The following is a 17049-nucleotide window of genomic DNA, read 5'->3' on the forward strand; positions in this document are numbered from 1 at the left end:
CTGATACTCATACTGCAGATGTTGGTTGTTGTCTTTGACAACTGAAAGGCATACTATGCAGGACTTTTCTAAACTAGAATGACCACCTTGTGGTTGTATGCCTCCACAAACCAGTCAAGTTGGCGTTACAGTTTACATTCATGCCTGTCCACACTCATGTAGTCATGACAGCAGAGTCATATACGGATGTTGCTGCAAAAAAGCTACATATTCTAAAACACGGATGCTTCACATACATCTTCAATCGGTTGCACATAAGAACTATATGAGCAAACTCTCAAGATGGGCAGCAAAAATTTGTGTCAACAATTCAGTACCTGATCAAACCTGATCTAATCCCTTTCTAGCTAGAGGTCACAATGCAGTTGACCTTTGAACTTTTGGGTATAAAAAGTCATCACTTCATTATTTTAACCTGCTACATATTTGTGAGAGATTTTGTCATAAATGAATTCTCAATTATATGGTCAGAAATGCAGTTTGTGAGGTCACAGTGACCTTTGACTGCCACATTTTAATCAGTTCATCATAAAGTTTAGATCGAAGTTTGTGCCATATTTAAAGAAATTAGTATGTTGCGGTGTACATACAAGCAGCATAGGCAGGAGGTGTCAAGTTTGAATGTTGTATTTACAGTCACCAAATCCTGCATGGTAAACCATTAAGTTTGTAGTATTGAAGGGAGTAATCCAAATGTCCAATTTGTTATCTACAGTAATTTTCAATCTGACTTATTTACTTAATCATTAATATAATAGATGCGCCTATAGACACACATCCTAGAATAAGACAAACTAGAGGAATTGCAGCATTGATGATTAAAAGAAACATCTGAATAATGAGCAAAACTCATCAAACCAGGCCAGTAGCAGAATCAGCAAATCTGTTACTTGTATAAAACAGAGCCCAACTTTTTTTTCATATTCCACTTAGTATTCAGTGGCAAGAAACAGTATAATAGATTTACCCATGCTGTGTCCAACCTTGTAACACTCTGCACACTGTGTTAAGTTTAAGACCTTCATTTTCTACAGGCTGTGTTCTCACTAGAGGAGCTCAGCCATTCATTATACAGACCCCAAGGGGCATTGAAGGGATCTCTCAATAGAGCTTAGCAATGGTAGTCTCCGCGGTTACAAAGTTCAAAACAAACCCGAGTTACCATCCCAACATCAGCAGGCCTTGGAACATGCAGCTCAGCTTATTCAGTGTGTGTAGCTGTGGTGACAGGACCAATGAAAGCCTGCTCTACAACAGTGGCTGACTGACTGGAGACAGTCCAGTTACTTATTCTCTATCCCCCCCAAAGGCTGGGCAGGGACTGACTCCTTAGATGTTGACTCCCAATTCCCCATTGATCAGCCGCTGAACCACCCAGCAGACAACATCGCTGGGTTTCTATGTATTCCCTTCTCTGTTGTGGTAATACACGCAGAAAAGAAGTGGGCGAAAAATAACCTGTCATTCATTTACCATGACACATGATGACACAAGTCAATAATGAATGCAATAATTCACCTTGCAGGCTCATGCCATTACACTTGCTTTAATTCTATTGGGTGACCATAAATAGAACTTCTGTTACGATGTTGAAACACTTTGTTCCTAAAATAACACGAGGTAGAAACAAAGGGTTTGTACACAACTGCATACACGTGACATCTGGCTTGTAGTTTTGCCAAAAGGCAAACAGGCAAGAAAAACACCTGAGCAGGAGGTAGAATGACTCCTACTGGTACAGAGAAAGAATTTAAAGAAACAGAAAAGTTATATGAAATATGCTGGTGAGAGTAATGTAAAAGGAAAGTTTCCTCCTCTAATAGCAATGATGGCCGTGTCACGATAGCCAAGCACCAAAGGATGCTCAATAGTTTACATTAATCATGCCTCAGTGAACTTGGGAGTGGACCAAAGCAAAGCAGTTGTGGACTGGCAGACCAAAACAATGAAAAAAATTACAATACCAGTCCCAGTACCAGTAACCTTTAAAGTGGTTTGATCTGGCAGGTGGTCTGGGATCAGACCCTGACAGAAGAAGGATCTAGGCCTAATGCAGGTTATCGCTTCACAGAGGACGTTTGGATATCACTCGGTCCTGGGTAATTTTGGTCAACACCTGAAAGGTGTATTTCACAGATATAAAGAGGTTCCTCACATAAAACTAGGCTCTCTCTGCAGTGGAAAGATCCAAATACATTTGAAATTGGTGCTACATGACCAGAGATAACAGAGCAAATGGATGCTTTTGATCAAGAGGGAGAAAACCTACAACTACCAGAATGCATCACACTGTACCAGATGCTCCTGCTGACTTGTGCCATAATGTGGACTGGTTCCCAGTGAAACAATGGTGGCTGGCAATCTTGTATCACAGTTGAACGGTTCGCTAAAACAACAGTTTTACAATTCAGCAACAGAATCTTGGTTTATATTTCATCAATGCTGCTTAGTTGTAACATTTAATCTCGTTTTTTTTTTTGTTTTGCCTCCATTTTCACTGAGCAAAAAGCACTATGGCACTATGACACCCACTTCTTGTTCACAATCTCTCGCTACCACAGCTAAACAGGGCATTTTAATCTGTTTCTGGAAACATTTTAGGAGATGAAGAAGCAGTCCAGTAACATCTTTTATATTCGATCAGATTTCTGTCCGAGTTGAGAGAAAGAACAAGGGGAGCGGTCACTGTCTTGATCATCTGTGTGCTCTTTGTCCGCTTAGTTGGCGGCACAGGTGGCGGGTTAAAACGAAAATGTAGACATAGAGCCTGTAGTTTGAGCAATTCCTCCATATTAGGTAAATCACGTCTTTTGGAGGAGTTTCACCACAGGGGAGAATATGTTATTATATTTATATATATAATACTGGTTGGATGGAGGGGGATTAACAACAGTTCATCTACACATTCTACCCACATTGATTTGATTCAAAGTTGGTTGGAAATCAGCAAAATATCCCTTTAAAGGTATCGAGTACAAAAACCCGGTCCTTGCTGATAGATGCTAAAACCCTCCACAGATCTGAAAGAAACTGCAGGGTCAGATGATAATTCTCTGTGGGTTCATCACTTAGGGTGCCTAATTTCACAAACAGGTAGTCATGTGATTCATTGTCAATATAATTAAAGATTGATCAAGATCAGCATTTCATTTCAAGGGGCCTTATGCAATCAAGGTAGTCAAATCATAGAAAACTCAACAGATAAAGGTCAGAGACCAGCCAGGGTGACTGAAGACACTCAGACAGATGAATGAGTCTGCTCTGCTCTGTGCGCACAGTATACATTGTACACGCTTGTTTGTTTGACTAAAAGCTTTTTATTGAAGCATGAATCTGAGGATATACATGTGAATGTCTCGGATATGAACAGCTGCGGAGCAACATGAACAATGACGTCACAGGGAAGTCAGACTAAAGCTTTTAATCACAAAGCAGACAATGAGCTCCCTTTTCTCTTTCTAAACATTTCTGTGTGTGTTGATCAGGCTTGCCCGTCACTAAACAAAACTCCTGCTTCAAAAGTGCTTAAATCAACAACTATCCAATGTCATAAATGCTATTTTTTTGGAAAAGGAAAAAAGAAGTGGTAATGTCCTTGAGCTACAGCGACGTGATGTGAATAAACTGAGTGGGAACTGTTCAAGGAATTACAAGTTCCTACAAGACACTTTGAAATGAGGCCTCTGACAGCTTGGCACACAGACAGGGTGATTGATGGGTCTCCTTACCTGCAGAGAGGTAGCTCTGAGGAAGCTGTTGTGACACATGAGGAGTGAACGGAATAAACAGCTGGAACTTTCAACCTTTTGGTGGGTGGGTCTGCATGTTCCCCTTTTTTTGATCGACACCACAGTGCTCTGTAATTTTGACATTATGTCACACTAATAGTTCTGAGTATTTCTTTAGAGGAAATATGCAGCCTTATTCTGACTAAGGTCGGGACAACATTGTCTTATCAGACAGTTTGGCAACACTGGTCAAGCTTGAAATATCTCTGCAAACGTACATGACAAAGTTGATTTATAAAAATAATAATTTTTGTAATTTTGTAAATCAATCAACTTCAAATATGCAGGAAGAAAAAAACCCAAACAAATGTTAGAAAACCATTAAGATAATCAAAGTTATTAACTGCAGAAGTGTATAAACACAAGCCTTTGCCTATTCATGATGTTCATCTATCATGCTCTGCAGCAGAGCTTGCTATAAGCCCTGTTCATACTTGCACAATGCCCCCTGTTGGAAATCTGCTGCCCCACTAAAGCTGTTTTTTTTTCAGTTCAATAAATTCAGTTGATATACAATTCTAGACTTGTTTTTCTCTAATTTATTCAATATGTTGCTGATTGCTATTGGAGCACACAGTTTTTTAAGGGGACAAAATGTGAAACTGAGATGTTTGCAAACTCACATTTAGCACCATGCAATAAAAGCACTAATCTTGCTAATCTTAAATGTATTCTCAAGGCTTTAGATTTCAACAAACATGCAACATCTGTTACCCAACTCTTAGCATCACGGCTCTTATGGGGATATTGTGTGGAACTGTTATGCTCCAAACACTTCCAAGCCAGTCAATCAGACATGAAGAGCCCTTTAAATGGATGTGAGGATTAGGGGTGTAACTGGCTCCTCTGGGGGGGAACGCTACACATTCCCTGAGGGGCTGGAATTTCTTCACTACACCATTCCCAGTTACCCTCACACCCTTTGCTCATACAAATAACAGAGCGGCAGGAAAGGCTCTTTAATTATGGGAGGTGTGTGCGTGATGTGATTTCGTTTTAAGCATAATAACCCAGGGTGTAATTAACAGCATTTGAAGCGGCCGACGACTGTCACTCAAAACCTGTGAACCACATCTGCTAGAGGGCAGTCTTACACTTGCAGCTGCTTCTCTAGCCAATGAGGAACACGATGGTAACATCAGTAGAAGGCTAGCCTGAAATGTTTATTCATCATGAAAGAAGACTCATATGATATGGTGTTATTACCTGTTTGAGGGCTGTCTGTCTATGGTGCTGACAAACATGCATGACCCAGGCACTTTGTTACACATTTTGCCAAGAAAATAATGCTGAAAAAAGTTTATGTGCGTCTGGTTGCGTGTGAATTATCTCAAGTATCTTAAAAATGTCATTAGCTTCTTTCCTGGTTAAAACATAAATAAGAACACACAAAAAAATAAAATAAATACAATATGTGACCCAACCTTCGCCTGGTATGTTATTCTTAGAGGACACAGACGGTAAAAGACAACACTGATTAATTATCCAGGGTGCACTGGATGTTCAGTTGGCCTACTTTATGTTGTTGTAGTTGTAAAAATTTGCTCCGAGGCAACTGATTAATCATTGCGAGGACAGTAACAGAGGTGGGGAGAAGCCGCGCAGCTCTGATCTAAGGCTCACTGCACACCTAAAAACTTGCCGGCTAGTAAAAGCAGCTGCACTCAGTGTTATTTTTTCTCATACTCTACTTCCTACACAGAGTAAGTCAAAGTCAATCCATGTTACGTTAATGTCCATCATGTCCTGCAAAGATCACCCTGTGCTACAACATCTTAAGTCAGAATTCTCTGATCTGTTACAATTCCTGATTCGTGCATTTAAAATATATTTAGTCCATAAATGTCCAAAAAAAACTCAAGTCTGCATGACTGCTGAAAACATTAAAGCCTTGGCTTAATCGTCATAATTTAACTGCTGATGTTTGTTTTTATTAGATTTAAAATAATAGTCCATTCAAAAGAAACACATCTGTTGTTTATGTTATCTGAGGCTGGCAAAAGTTCAAGGCATTTGGCTGAGGTTGGAGGTGGATGACTGAGCATGCGGTGCTTGATTAGTCTGCCGTTCTCTGCAGCACCTGAGGCGAATGTACATACTGTCAGAACTATAATTGAGCGCACATAAAATGTGCAGCGTTAAATTGGCAAAATAGGAGGAGCATGAGATTACTGACGCACACACTGTTGTTAAAGTGGAAATAAACCTGAGATTTAATTAACAGCTTGCCACTTGTTCAGATATTTATCTGTTGCTTATCCATCTTCTGTCTACTGAAATTATTTACATGAAGAATTGACAAAAGCCTGGTGACATTTTGTGACTGCAACCGATAATAACAAGAAATTTTGCTTCCAATATATTGGCCAGTATAAACATAGGAAAATGTTTACAGCTATTCAGAGACCCTCTACGCCTACATCTGCTCATCTGTTATACTGTGCAATCTCATGAGCAGCAAAGTATTGTAAACAGTGAAGTCTGCTGGACAAACTATGTAATGATGACACTGATTCTATATCATTTCAAGCACTGTATCTGCATGATGACATGAAAAGTTGTCTTTATTTAGAATCCAGATCTCTCTATGAAACTCAATATATGTGATGGGACTATGCAATTCAATCATATACTGTATGATGAGACTTGATTAAAGCAGAAATGTTAATCAGTTGCGTATTTCACACTTTGATCAAGCATCTCAATCACCCTCAGTAACGAACTTATTTCTCCCTGATCACAGCTGGGTATAAATTAAGTTTTAGTTAGAGAAAGTCTGACTCTAACATTCATTAAACTACCACAATCATTCAACTTCCTTTTGTTTAGAGGTTATGTAACTTTTTACACGTATTAATCTTTTTTTTTTTTTTTTTTATCGCCAATGGGTGAACACACTGCACCTCACCTTAAAATTGAGACCTTCCCCGACTTTTTCAGTTACATATAACATTCTGTAAAATAATTTCTTTGCAAAGGACTCGGGAAATTTTCCATGAAAATCCAAGGTTATTCTCAAACCGATTATCAAATTAGCTGGCCATTCGTTTTATGTTGACAACTAATCGATAAATTGCTGCAGCGCTTCTAGACATTACTTTCTTTTCTGTATCCTACTTTATACATGTTAAATTGTTACTCATGATAATAACCAATTTAATTTCAAATTCTTGTGATGGACAGCCATCGCAGTTATATACGACCTGCTGATATTGTACAAGTGCAGCACAGTAGCACTAGATTAGGTATAATGGCAACAATCAAAGAGTCTCGTGAACCCTTGGGAACAACAGAAACTTTTTTGCCAAACATCTTTTCTGTATGAAACAGACTACAAGCACAGACATTCAAAAAGTTGTGTTTGAAGAGTCATAATTTGAACCAGTTGGAGATATGAAATCTTAATTAAATCTGTATCTGGCACATTAAAATAACAGTAACCTATTGACTCTGGCACGTTATTTTTCACAAACAACTTTCTCTAAATACTGGAGATCCTAATTCAGAAATACTAAGCTGATAACCTAAATTATTGACATGATTATGAAGTGAATGAAAGTTTGACTGGGAGAAAGGGACACTGTCATCATGTGATCAGCTAGATTGATTATATTAAAGACCACAAATATTCTGCTTGTGTTGTAAAAACTACAAAAACATTGGTTCACTCGTGATTGCACAGTGAGTGTTGTTACAGAGTGGTGGTTCAGACCAGTGGGCCCAAAAATATTATCAGACATAGAACGACCCTTATACAGATGCATTATGGATTCCAACAATAGAGTGTGGTTGAAGATTGGAACAAAATGTATATTCATGCATTTAATAATGTGTGATTAATAAACAGATGAATGGCACATGTGATGAAGACACCGTACTTTGAGCACAGGGTGTTCTGGTAAATTAATAATTGTCATGAGAGCAACGCTCCAAACTACTGGCTGTGATCAAAGGTCCAAGTCGGCCATGTGAAATTAAAATTTGGTTTACAAGTAAGCCAGGGACAACGTGTGAGTTCAGTTTAAAAATTGTTGACATTTTCTGTATCCTTTTAACTTAAATGCAGCAGGTGGGTTCAAGTAAAGCATTTAAAATATAGGTGTGTGTGTGTGTGTGTGTGTGTGTGTATGTATGTTTGTCATTGTGAGGGGCTGAGGAAAAATGCATCTCAGTATTACTTCTGTAGCTTGCACATTACTGCCTTAGAATCGGTTTTAGCCAAAGTGAGGTTGGATAATTGGATAATTTTGAAGAACTGGATGTGAGCACAGTGAAGTAAATCCTATGTTAGGACGTGTTTTTGAGAAATGTACAATAATCGATTATAAAATTTAGTGAATTAAAAGATTAAAAGATTAGTGAATCCACCTTGTAGAGTACTCACCCTCCTTCACTTTCGGCTTCCTCTGAGCTCCGACCCCCGGCTCTGGCCGCAGCGATGGTGACCGCGGCCCTTTTCCTTCGTGTTGGTGTGGTCCTGTGAAGAGGGCTGGCTCTACGTGCCTCATCCCGTCCCCTCAGCTCCTCCCTGACCTGGTCCTGCAGTGTCGGCAGAGCATTCTTCAATGACTTCATCTCATCCTTGAGCTCGGACACACACTGGATCAGGGCCTCAAGACGCTCCAGCACCTCAGCCTGACCCCGAGGCAGACCTGGACCGTCCACCAACATGAGGCCGGGCCCTCGTTCATTACTGCGATCCAGGTAGTACCCCGGACACGAGGCTCTTCGTCTTGACCTAAAGCCCTGGTAACAAACCACAGCCAAACTGATGCCAGCGACGCCAGCCAAGGCTCCCAGAACCAGCACCTTACTGTCTGCCTGGGCCATCCTGCGGGCCTGCAGAGGATGGACAAATATAACAAGTTTAAAGCTACTAAATTCATACATATTTTGCTTAAACTGCATGATTTAAATATGAAAATTGTGGGGCTTTCAAATGTGATCAATTAGTCCAAAGAGTAATTTGGCAAATTATTAAAAATCCTGTAGCTCTAAATCTCTTAAATCCTTAAAATGTCAGAAAATAGTTAAAATTATCAACAGATTTTCCAGAGCATTCCTTCAACAGCGCTCAATTCAAAAATATATCAGTTTACGACAACAAAACAATAAAAAGTAGCAGAGCCTCACATTCGAGAAGTCAAAACAAGCAAATATTTGGTGTAAACAACCAAAAATTGATTTATTACCAAAATTGTTGTCTAATAATCTATCAGTCAACTAAGTGACTAATTTTGTCTGTTAAAAAAAATCAATTTCTCTGTCTTCAGTACATGAGTAGAGTCCACTGGTTTTTGATTCAGTTTGAAACCAAGTGACACTAATATTTAACTCTGTATTAACTGATCAGTATTTCTCTGGAATTAAAATTTAGTTTGTACATAAGCCATTGTGTGCTCATGTTAACAACTGTTAATATTTTGTATTAGGTATTAAAGTTCTGTGGTCATGTTTCCTTAAGAGCTTTAACTGTTAGTAGCGGCACGTGTTCATCAGATGATACTAGTATAATATTAACACTGACACAATTACAAAATGTAACTCATAGTTAGCAGACACCGAGGTGAATATAAATATTGGAGAACTAAACACTAGAGAAGTGTGCATGTGTTAGGGTTTAAACCAGGTTCATTTGTAGTGACAAAAACAGTTGTAAAAAGATCTTTGTCACATGGATTTACCTTCTACTTTTAACACAACAGCACACTGAAAATCTCAATGGTTGACAGGAGCAGTGTCTACAGGTGAGAGCTTTAGATTTATTATTTTCAAACACTTATCAATTGAAGAAAAGGCCAACTGTAAAGACTAACTAACCAAAAAAAAAAGACTAACCAAATGTAAAGAACAAAAAAGGAAACATCAATCATTCAGTGAGTCAGTACAGTGGCCTTTTAACTGAACTCTAACTCTTTCCTGCTTCCGGTGTAATCCCTGTTCTTTAAGCAAACGCTATAATTGAGGAAGGCTAACGCTATAAACCACAGATAAGAAAGCGACTAACTGTCTGGGGACCAACACACAACAACAACAATCACGGCTGACCAACTAGCAGAGATAATTGGATCAACACACTAATCACACAGCGAGCGTGTTAGCCTAAACTCAGAGTAACAGCAGCCCTGAAGCCTGAACACACTGACAAACTCAGTGTCTGACGGGGTCTCGAGCATACGTCATCCTTATTAACTTCATATTGTCGTTATTAGACTTAATTATATTAACCAGCTGTCAATGACAGAGTCTCACTGCTAGCTAAAAGTCCTCAACCGTGGTGCTAACAGTAAAAACACAGTTCCTAGCCAAGGTTAAACGGTAAGAACGCATTCAAATGTTCACTTTTAACAATATATTATAACAACAAAACATGTTTAAATAAACATGTTTTGTCTAAATAACAACTTAATAAATAAAAGTAAAGGTCTTACTGCACAGGTAAGGACAGGAGGCACTTCTGTTGACTTGACAGCTCGGCGGTGTAACTGCTAAAATATACCGTGTGCGCTAAGGCGGACAGCAAAACGTTCCGGGCTTCAGCTGCGACAGTGAAAATGACTTACGTCTTATTTGTGAATTTGACACAAAATAAATCCTCTGTAAAAATCAGTTTATCATTATTTTTGCAAGAGCTGATCCGAGTAGACGTCCTATCTCTCTTTTTTTTTTTTAAAAAGGTGCTTTCTGTGTGGAGTTTGTATTCTTCCTCTGGGTGCCTCCTCTCTGAATTCAATCTGATGCATTTCAAGTGAAAAGGAATCTAACTTACCATTAGCCTGCCTGTAGATCTTCATCAGATTTTTTATTTATCTATAATTCCTATTTTGACATTTCAAATTTTGTAACAGAATTATTACATTTATTAAGCAATATTTCCAGGTCCTTTCCTTGTTTTTTTGTTTGTTTTTTATGTCTTTTTTTCCCCCAATGTTTTTTTAACTGATTTTTTTCATATAATTTTCCTGTACTTTTTAAAAAATATATTTTAATTTTACTATTTTCTTGGTAATTTTGGAGTCATTTCTTCTTTCATTGCTCATTGCCTTCCTCCCATGTTTTTGAAAGAAATCAAGCCAATTTGCTCAGGTTTCACAGGGTTAAACTGGCCAGATGGAGGCTGTCAGTCTGCAGTCGTGACCTGCATTTGCTTTGAGGGAAGACACTCCACTTTCACTAAGTTATTGCAAAATGCAAAATATGTTTGATTTAGACATCATTTCTTCAAATATTTTTTAAAAAATACCATAATTTACCTTGATGATGCTACAACATCAGTTTTTCTCCTCAATGCAAAAATAATATGCAGTAATAAAGCACATTACTGTAGATTTCAGGGTTTGTTTATCACTGGTTCTTAATAACATTATCTGATATTTATTGGCTTTATGTTTAATTTTTACATTTTAATCATAATATTGTGGCTCTATTGCTACACTTTACCCCCTCGACCTTTTGCCTTAGAAATGTATTCCATTTAAATAGTTTCCTCCATCAACCGTATCACCACAGCATAAATAATAAGCAAAGTTCGATACAAGAGCTTCAACGGGGTTGTGTTATAAAATGCCAGCTTTATAGGTTATAATAGCCATGTTCAAAGGGACTCAACATTTATTAATGAGTTATTTTAGGAGTTTGTTTTCAAGTAGATTGATCTAATTTTTCTGTGAATACTTTTTTCTATAATGATTATTAAAACGCCATGAAGTTTCATATTGTAAACCATAAATTAATGAAATGCTGCTCCAAATAATTATTCCGTAATAAGATGTTCAAATAAAAAGACCTACCTCTGTGATTTCCTCCTCTCACGAGTGTGTCTGTGCAGCGATCTTGGGCAGAGTGTGCACCAGGATTTAAAAAGTTACTAAACACACATATTATCTCATCAACCTTGGACCAGGTCAGCGAACATGAAGCTGTCCGTACTAGGTTTGATTCAAGTGTTACAAATGTCAATTCCTTTGGAAGTGAGTTAGAATGATTTACTATTAACAGACTTCCTGTATTTCAAGTTATACATCTGTGAAACACCATTTCAGATGCAACACCCTAACCTTTGTCTATATTTATAATTAAAAAAAAATATAGATATATTTTTTACAGATCTTTCCCAATTCTTTGCATATTTTTTTTTGCCAGTTGCTTGTTTATTTTCTTTTTCTCATTTAACCCTTGAAAACCTGGATTGACATCAGTGTTCGTTTGCTCCATTAAGACACCTTTCACAAACATTAAACCCTGAGCAAACTGGTTTGATTTCTCTATCGAAACGTGGGTGAAAAAAGAATGAGCAACTTGGCAGGTAATATCCCAAATATGGTAAGAAATGTGTGGTTTTATGAAATTATTTTTATAAAATGCAAAGGAAAAATGTCTAGAAAACTATTAAAAAAATTCTCTTTAAAAATCACCAAAATCTTTCCTTTTTTTTGAGACATCTTTGCTGATTTTTTAAGAAAACAATCGGTGTTTTTTTTAGCGATTTGTTTTTTCTTAAAAAATTTTGGGTGATTTTTTTTTTTAAAAAAAAGTTTTTTTAACATCATTTTTAGTGACTTTTTTTGCTCATTTAAAGAATCTGGGTCACCATTTTTTAAAGGAAAACAAAAGTTTTTTTTTCTGACAAATTTAAATTAAAAGAAGCTATTACATTTATCATAGTTTGGTATTTAAAATGATGTTGCAAAATTATCAGTTTTAAGAACTTTCTTTAGGTCATTTTTTTTTTTAAATTTTCAGATAATTTTCTTCAAGTTTATTAACTGTCATTCCATCAATATCTGCGAGAACACATACAGTGGAACAAAATAACGTACATCTGCACCAGTGTGCAAAATAAATTAAAATAAGTAAAAACAAATGAAATCTGAGATAATAAAAAGACAATGAGCAGCGGTAGAGACAAGGGAAATGGATAATAAAGTGCGATACAATCAAGTCCCTGATTTCAAAAGTTAAAATGCTTGGTAAAAACTCCTAAAAAAAAAGGGTAAAATATTAATGTTTGTGCAGGTTAAAAAGAGTTCAGCAGTCGTTTGGCCTGAGGGAAGAAGCTGTTGCACATTCTGCCTGTCTTAGAAATTAATTCTCGTATCTTGTTTGACAAATTTCCAAATGTTGCGGTCATTTCTTCTTACGTTGCTCATTGACTTTGTCCCATGTTTTTTTTTTTTTTTTTAAAGAAATCCACCAGTTTTGCTTAGGTTTGAAAGGGTTAATCTGGTTTATCTACACACAGGGACGAGTTCATGATGAACAGTACGAAAAAACAAACAAACAAACAATGCACTTGATGGCCGTATATTTACAGTACTTCATTAAGTTACATCAGTGGGATCATTATGCTTATTTGAGTTGGCAGTGGCATGTGAACTCTCTAAATAGATATTCCTTTCAGCCTATAGAGAGGTAGAGAGCCATACTTGCTTGGGTACAGAGATAACAGGGAGTTCCCTTGCATAACATGATGTAAGGATTGCTACGTGCAGTTTCTTCCCTGCTCTCTGAACACAGTATTGTTCCTTAGCCCACAGCCTGCATTCAGCCTGCACAGGGAACAAAAAGCCCACCTGAAACCTGGAGGCATAGCGGTGCAAAAAGAAAAAAAAAAAAAAAGCTTGCCTAGCGGATTGGGTTGGCCCCTGCAGACGTGGATATGTCGATAAGACAGGCGCATCCAGCCATGGCCTTGCTCCCATCGGGTCAAAGCCAGAAGATAAGCAGATATTGTCAACACTGTCATTTTATCCACCCACCACACATCTGCTCACACACATCTCCTACCACGGGGGGACAAACAAAAGCTGCCTCAGATTTGCCTTTGTGCACAGAAACAAGCCCATTACAGTTGTCAAACAATGCATAGAAGAATCAGGGTGAAATAAGGCATCACTATCAGGACTCTGCTGACAGATCACAGCGTGTGAAGCCCAATTGTTCCCTGTCAGTATTCTGCTCGTGTGCATCTACCTCAGTGGGAGGAAAAGCTAACTTCTGTAACAGTTGCATGCCGTGTTTACAGATACTTTAAAGACTCATTCAACCGTAGAGATGTGGCAGGCGTTGTGTAACAGAAGGCATAATAGCGCTCAGGTATATATCGTTCATGGGGAATTGGGGAAGTCCAACTCATTGGCCTACACTTGCTTTACTGATGTCTATCTCAGCAGCGAGCATTCACTGTTTTTATCCTTAGGCCTACCAAGCGACTCAAGTAGCTACTGTATTAGGGAGTGTCTCCAAGGAAACGAAAACTGTAACAAAACATGAAATTATGAAAAGCCCTTGACAGGAACAGTTAGTACTGAAACATCTTAACTGATGAGACTGCTGCATATGAACTCTGCCTTTAAGCAATTTCCATTCAAACTCTATGTCAACCTTCTGGCACTGCATTGATGATTCAGCGTCTTGTCCCTTTATTTTATGGTTGAGAATGTTTTTTTGTTTTTAAATGTACAAGTCTGGCTACAGAGATGAATGTTCAGTCCACTGACGGTATAGCACAAAAGAGAACCCTTTGAAACCTGAGCAAATTGGCTGGATTTCTTTAAAAATTATGAGAGAAAGAAGGCAATGAGCAACTTGAGAAGACAGCCAAAAACTTAGGAAGGAATGTATTTTTAAAAAATTAAAAGAGAATTACCTGAAAATAAGCAACCAAAAAAAGTAAAAACAAAACAAAAAAAAACAAACAAACATGAAAATTACCTTGAGAAAATGCTTTTAAAAAAGCTAATTTTCAAATCATTTGCTTGTCAACTTTTAGGAAATTAAGTATTTAATGCTGAACATTTCCTGGGGGAGGACCCCCATCTTCCTGGCTTCACATGTTCCTGCCCCTATAATAATAATAATAATAATAATAATAATAATAATAATAATAATAATAATAATAATAATAACAAATGCATTTTCATAGGTGCTTTTCAAAGCACTCAAGGACACCGTACAAGAACAGTTAAAAATAAGCAGCAATGTTTTTATGGATCATAAATGAAAACTAATCAGTAATTAGTTAACAAAATAACTAAACAAAAATCATACTTATTAAAACTAGGTATAAAATCACTGTCACAAATGCTGAACCACAACCTATGGCCTTGCCTGTAGGGATCATACTGTAGCCTGTTTTGTCACTATACGGCAGCCATCTCTCTCAATACTGGACTGATTTCAAAAGTTGTTTTTCCCATAAATCACTTACTCACAAAAATGTTAGGAAAAGGGCCAAGGTAAAACATTTCTTTAGTTTGAATAGCAGGAATAGTCAGGAAATTAAATGTACATCTTGTATGGCACACAGAAATCTCCTTCTTATATAAAAAGTGGCTTTACTCAAAGTCTGGGTCTGTTGCTGGAAAGGCAACTGATATCCTGAAACGAGTCTGCTGGCAGGTCAACTTGGATCTTAACTCCTGATCGTAGGCTAAAATTTCTGGCTTCAAATCTCAACTGTGGAGCCAAATTGTTGTTACGCACATCTAGCACATCAGTGTATCATAATATTCCAGACAGAAGAAGCTCTATATAGCATTTCTTATACAATTTGTTTGTGAATGTAGCAACTCCAGATCACCAGTGTATTTTACCTATGTCTACAACCAGCACAGCATCAGTTTTTTTCCACACAAATTGTATAATTAGAAATGACATTTGTTTTATGTTGTTTCAACTGTGTTTAAAAGAGCCTTAACATTTTAGCTCCAAATCGGTTTAATGGATTGTAATAATGGCTTTCAACCCAGACAACCTGGCACTGCATGTACCTGCATTCACATATGCTCTCTCACTGTGCCTCTGCAGCTACTCAGGTAACAGAGGTGGTGTGTTACCATTGTTAATTCATTGTTAACTCAAGTTATCTTGAGACATGCCAGGTTTCCACAGTTTGCTTTCGGTGTTCCACTTCTGAATACTGTCCTTCCAGAAAAAGAGGCTAAGCAAGAAGTGGGTCGTGGGAATACAATTCGTTTGCACGTAGACAATGTGCTGTCTCTCTCTGTAACACACACACACACACACACACCTCACCTCACCTACCTTATTAAAATCCAGTTTCCCCTGTCTGACAGTCAGTGCATCCTGCTGTGACAGACACAAAGAGTGATACTGAAAATCCTGGAACAAGAATTGTCACAATAAATCATTCATCAGTTAGATTATAACATTCAAATGTTTGCAGCTCAGACTTAAAACATTGTTTTCTTAAAGCTGGAACATGCACAGATGAGATGTTAGATTAGTTAAGGACAAGGCCGTGCACTGTAATATGTTTGTTGTACCTTTGCCATGGTCATGATCGACATCAAGTTTGTGTAAAGGTCAAGTGGCTCTGTGACACTGAGTTACAATAATATTGCAATGTTTTTTTTTGCAAAAGAATGATTAATAATACTTGCTGTTTCATACCATAATTTGCTGAGTGTTCTTGGCTGGTTAGACCACTTCTGGGGTGCGGGGTCCACACCCATGTGTCCAACTCATTATGTTTGACAGGCTGTTGTTTTAAAGCCTCTACTGATTATATATCTGATATCACAAACATCTGGAAAAACCCAATAGTGGAATGTAACTAAGTACATTTACTCAGTTAGTGGTACTTGTACATAACTTGAGTGGGCTTTCTTCCGTTTGACATAGACTGTTTAAAAATACTCGATGTAGCCAATGCGATACAATCCATTGGTCGGTGGACTCCTGTTTTGAAGCCTTGAGTCTGGCATTTTGGCAGTCACCATTTTGGGATTTTTTCGCACCACAGGTGACCATATTTAGACAAGAGGGTGCTGTGGTGGAGCAAGGGTTGGATCTGATTTACAGACTGCCTCACAGACAACTAGCCATATAAAGTGGCCATGCCCTTAATTTTGTGTAACGTTAAGAATGAATACAATTTAAATTAATTTAAGTTATATAATAATTCAATCCCTGTATATTTTTAATGAATGCTGCAATTAGCTACAGAGACTAGGCTGTTTATTTCTGCTGTAAAGTTGGACATCTTAACATGGAGGTCTATGAGGATGTCCTCACTTTTGGGGCCAGTCTCAAGTGGCCATCAGATGAACTGCAGTTTTTAGCACTTCCACATTGCCTTAATTTCTGAGCCTCGGAGGCAAATTTGTGTTTCCTTAAATAGTGAAAGCATGACTCACCCTACTCTTCCTCTGACTGGCTAGTATTCGTTGCCTTCATTGGTTGCGTTGGTTAGGCTTGGACAAGAGGAGTGAGACTGGTCAGGATTAGGCTGTCAGTC

At 37.8% G+C, this 17049-nt stretch overlaps 1 protein-coding gene across 2 annotated transcripts in view; it reads right to left on the reverse strand.

The window, feature by feature from the left end:
* rmdn2 (regulator of microtubule dynamics 2) overlaps positions 1–11697 on the reverse strand; it is a 42251-nt gene extending 30554 nt beyond the window's left edge. The window contains exons 1-2 of one of the 2 annotated variants that reach the window (XM_088086147.1): positions 11579–11697; positions 8173–8627 (exon numbers count right to left, since the gene is read on the reverse strand). In XM_088086147.1, the coding sequence (XP_087942273.1) occupies positions 8173–8618 (446 nt within the window). In that variant the 5' untranslated portion in view covers positions 8619–8627; positions 11579–11697. Of the gene's footprint in view, positions 1–8172; positions 8628–10219; positions 10265–11578 lie in introns of those variants that run through there. The other variant, XM_042502483.2, reaches the window with a different exon arrangement.
* Positions 11698–17049: the final 5352 nt, after the last annotated feature.

This window comes from Plectropomus leopardus, chromosome 13 (genome assembly GCF_026936395.1).
Source record: "Plectropomus leopardus strain MGB_pleo_1.0 chromosome 13, ASM2693639v1, whole genome shotgun sequence".
Taxonomy (NCBI): domain Eukaryota; kingdom Metazoa; phylum Chordata; class Actinopteri; order Perciformes; family Serranidae; genus Plectropomus; species Plectropomus leopardus.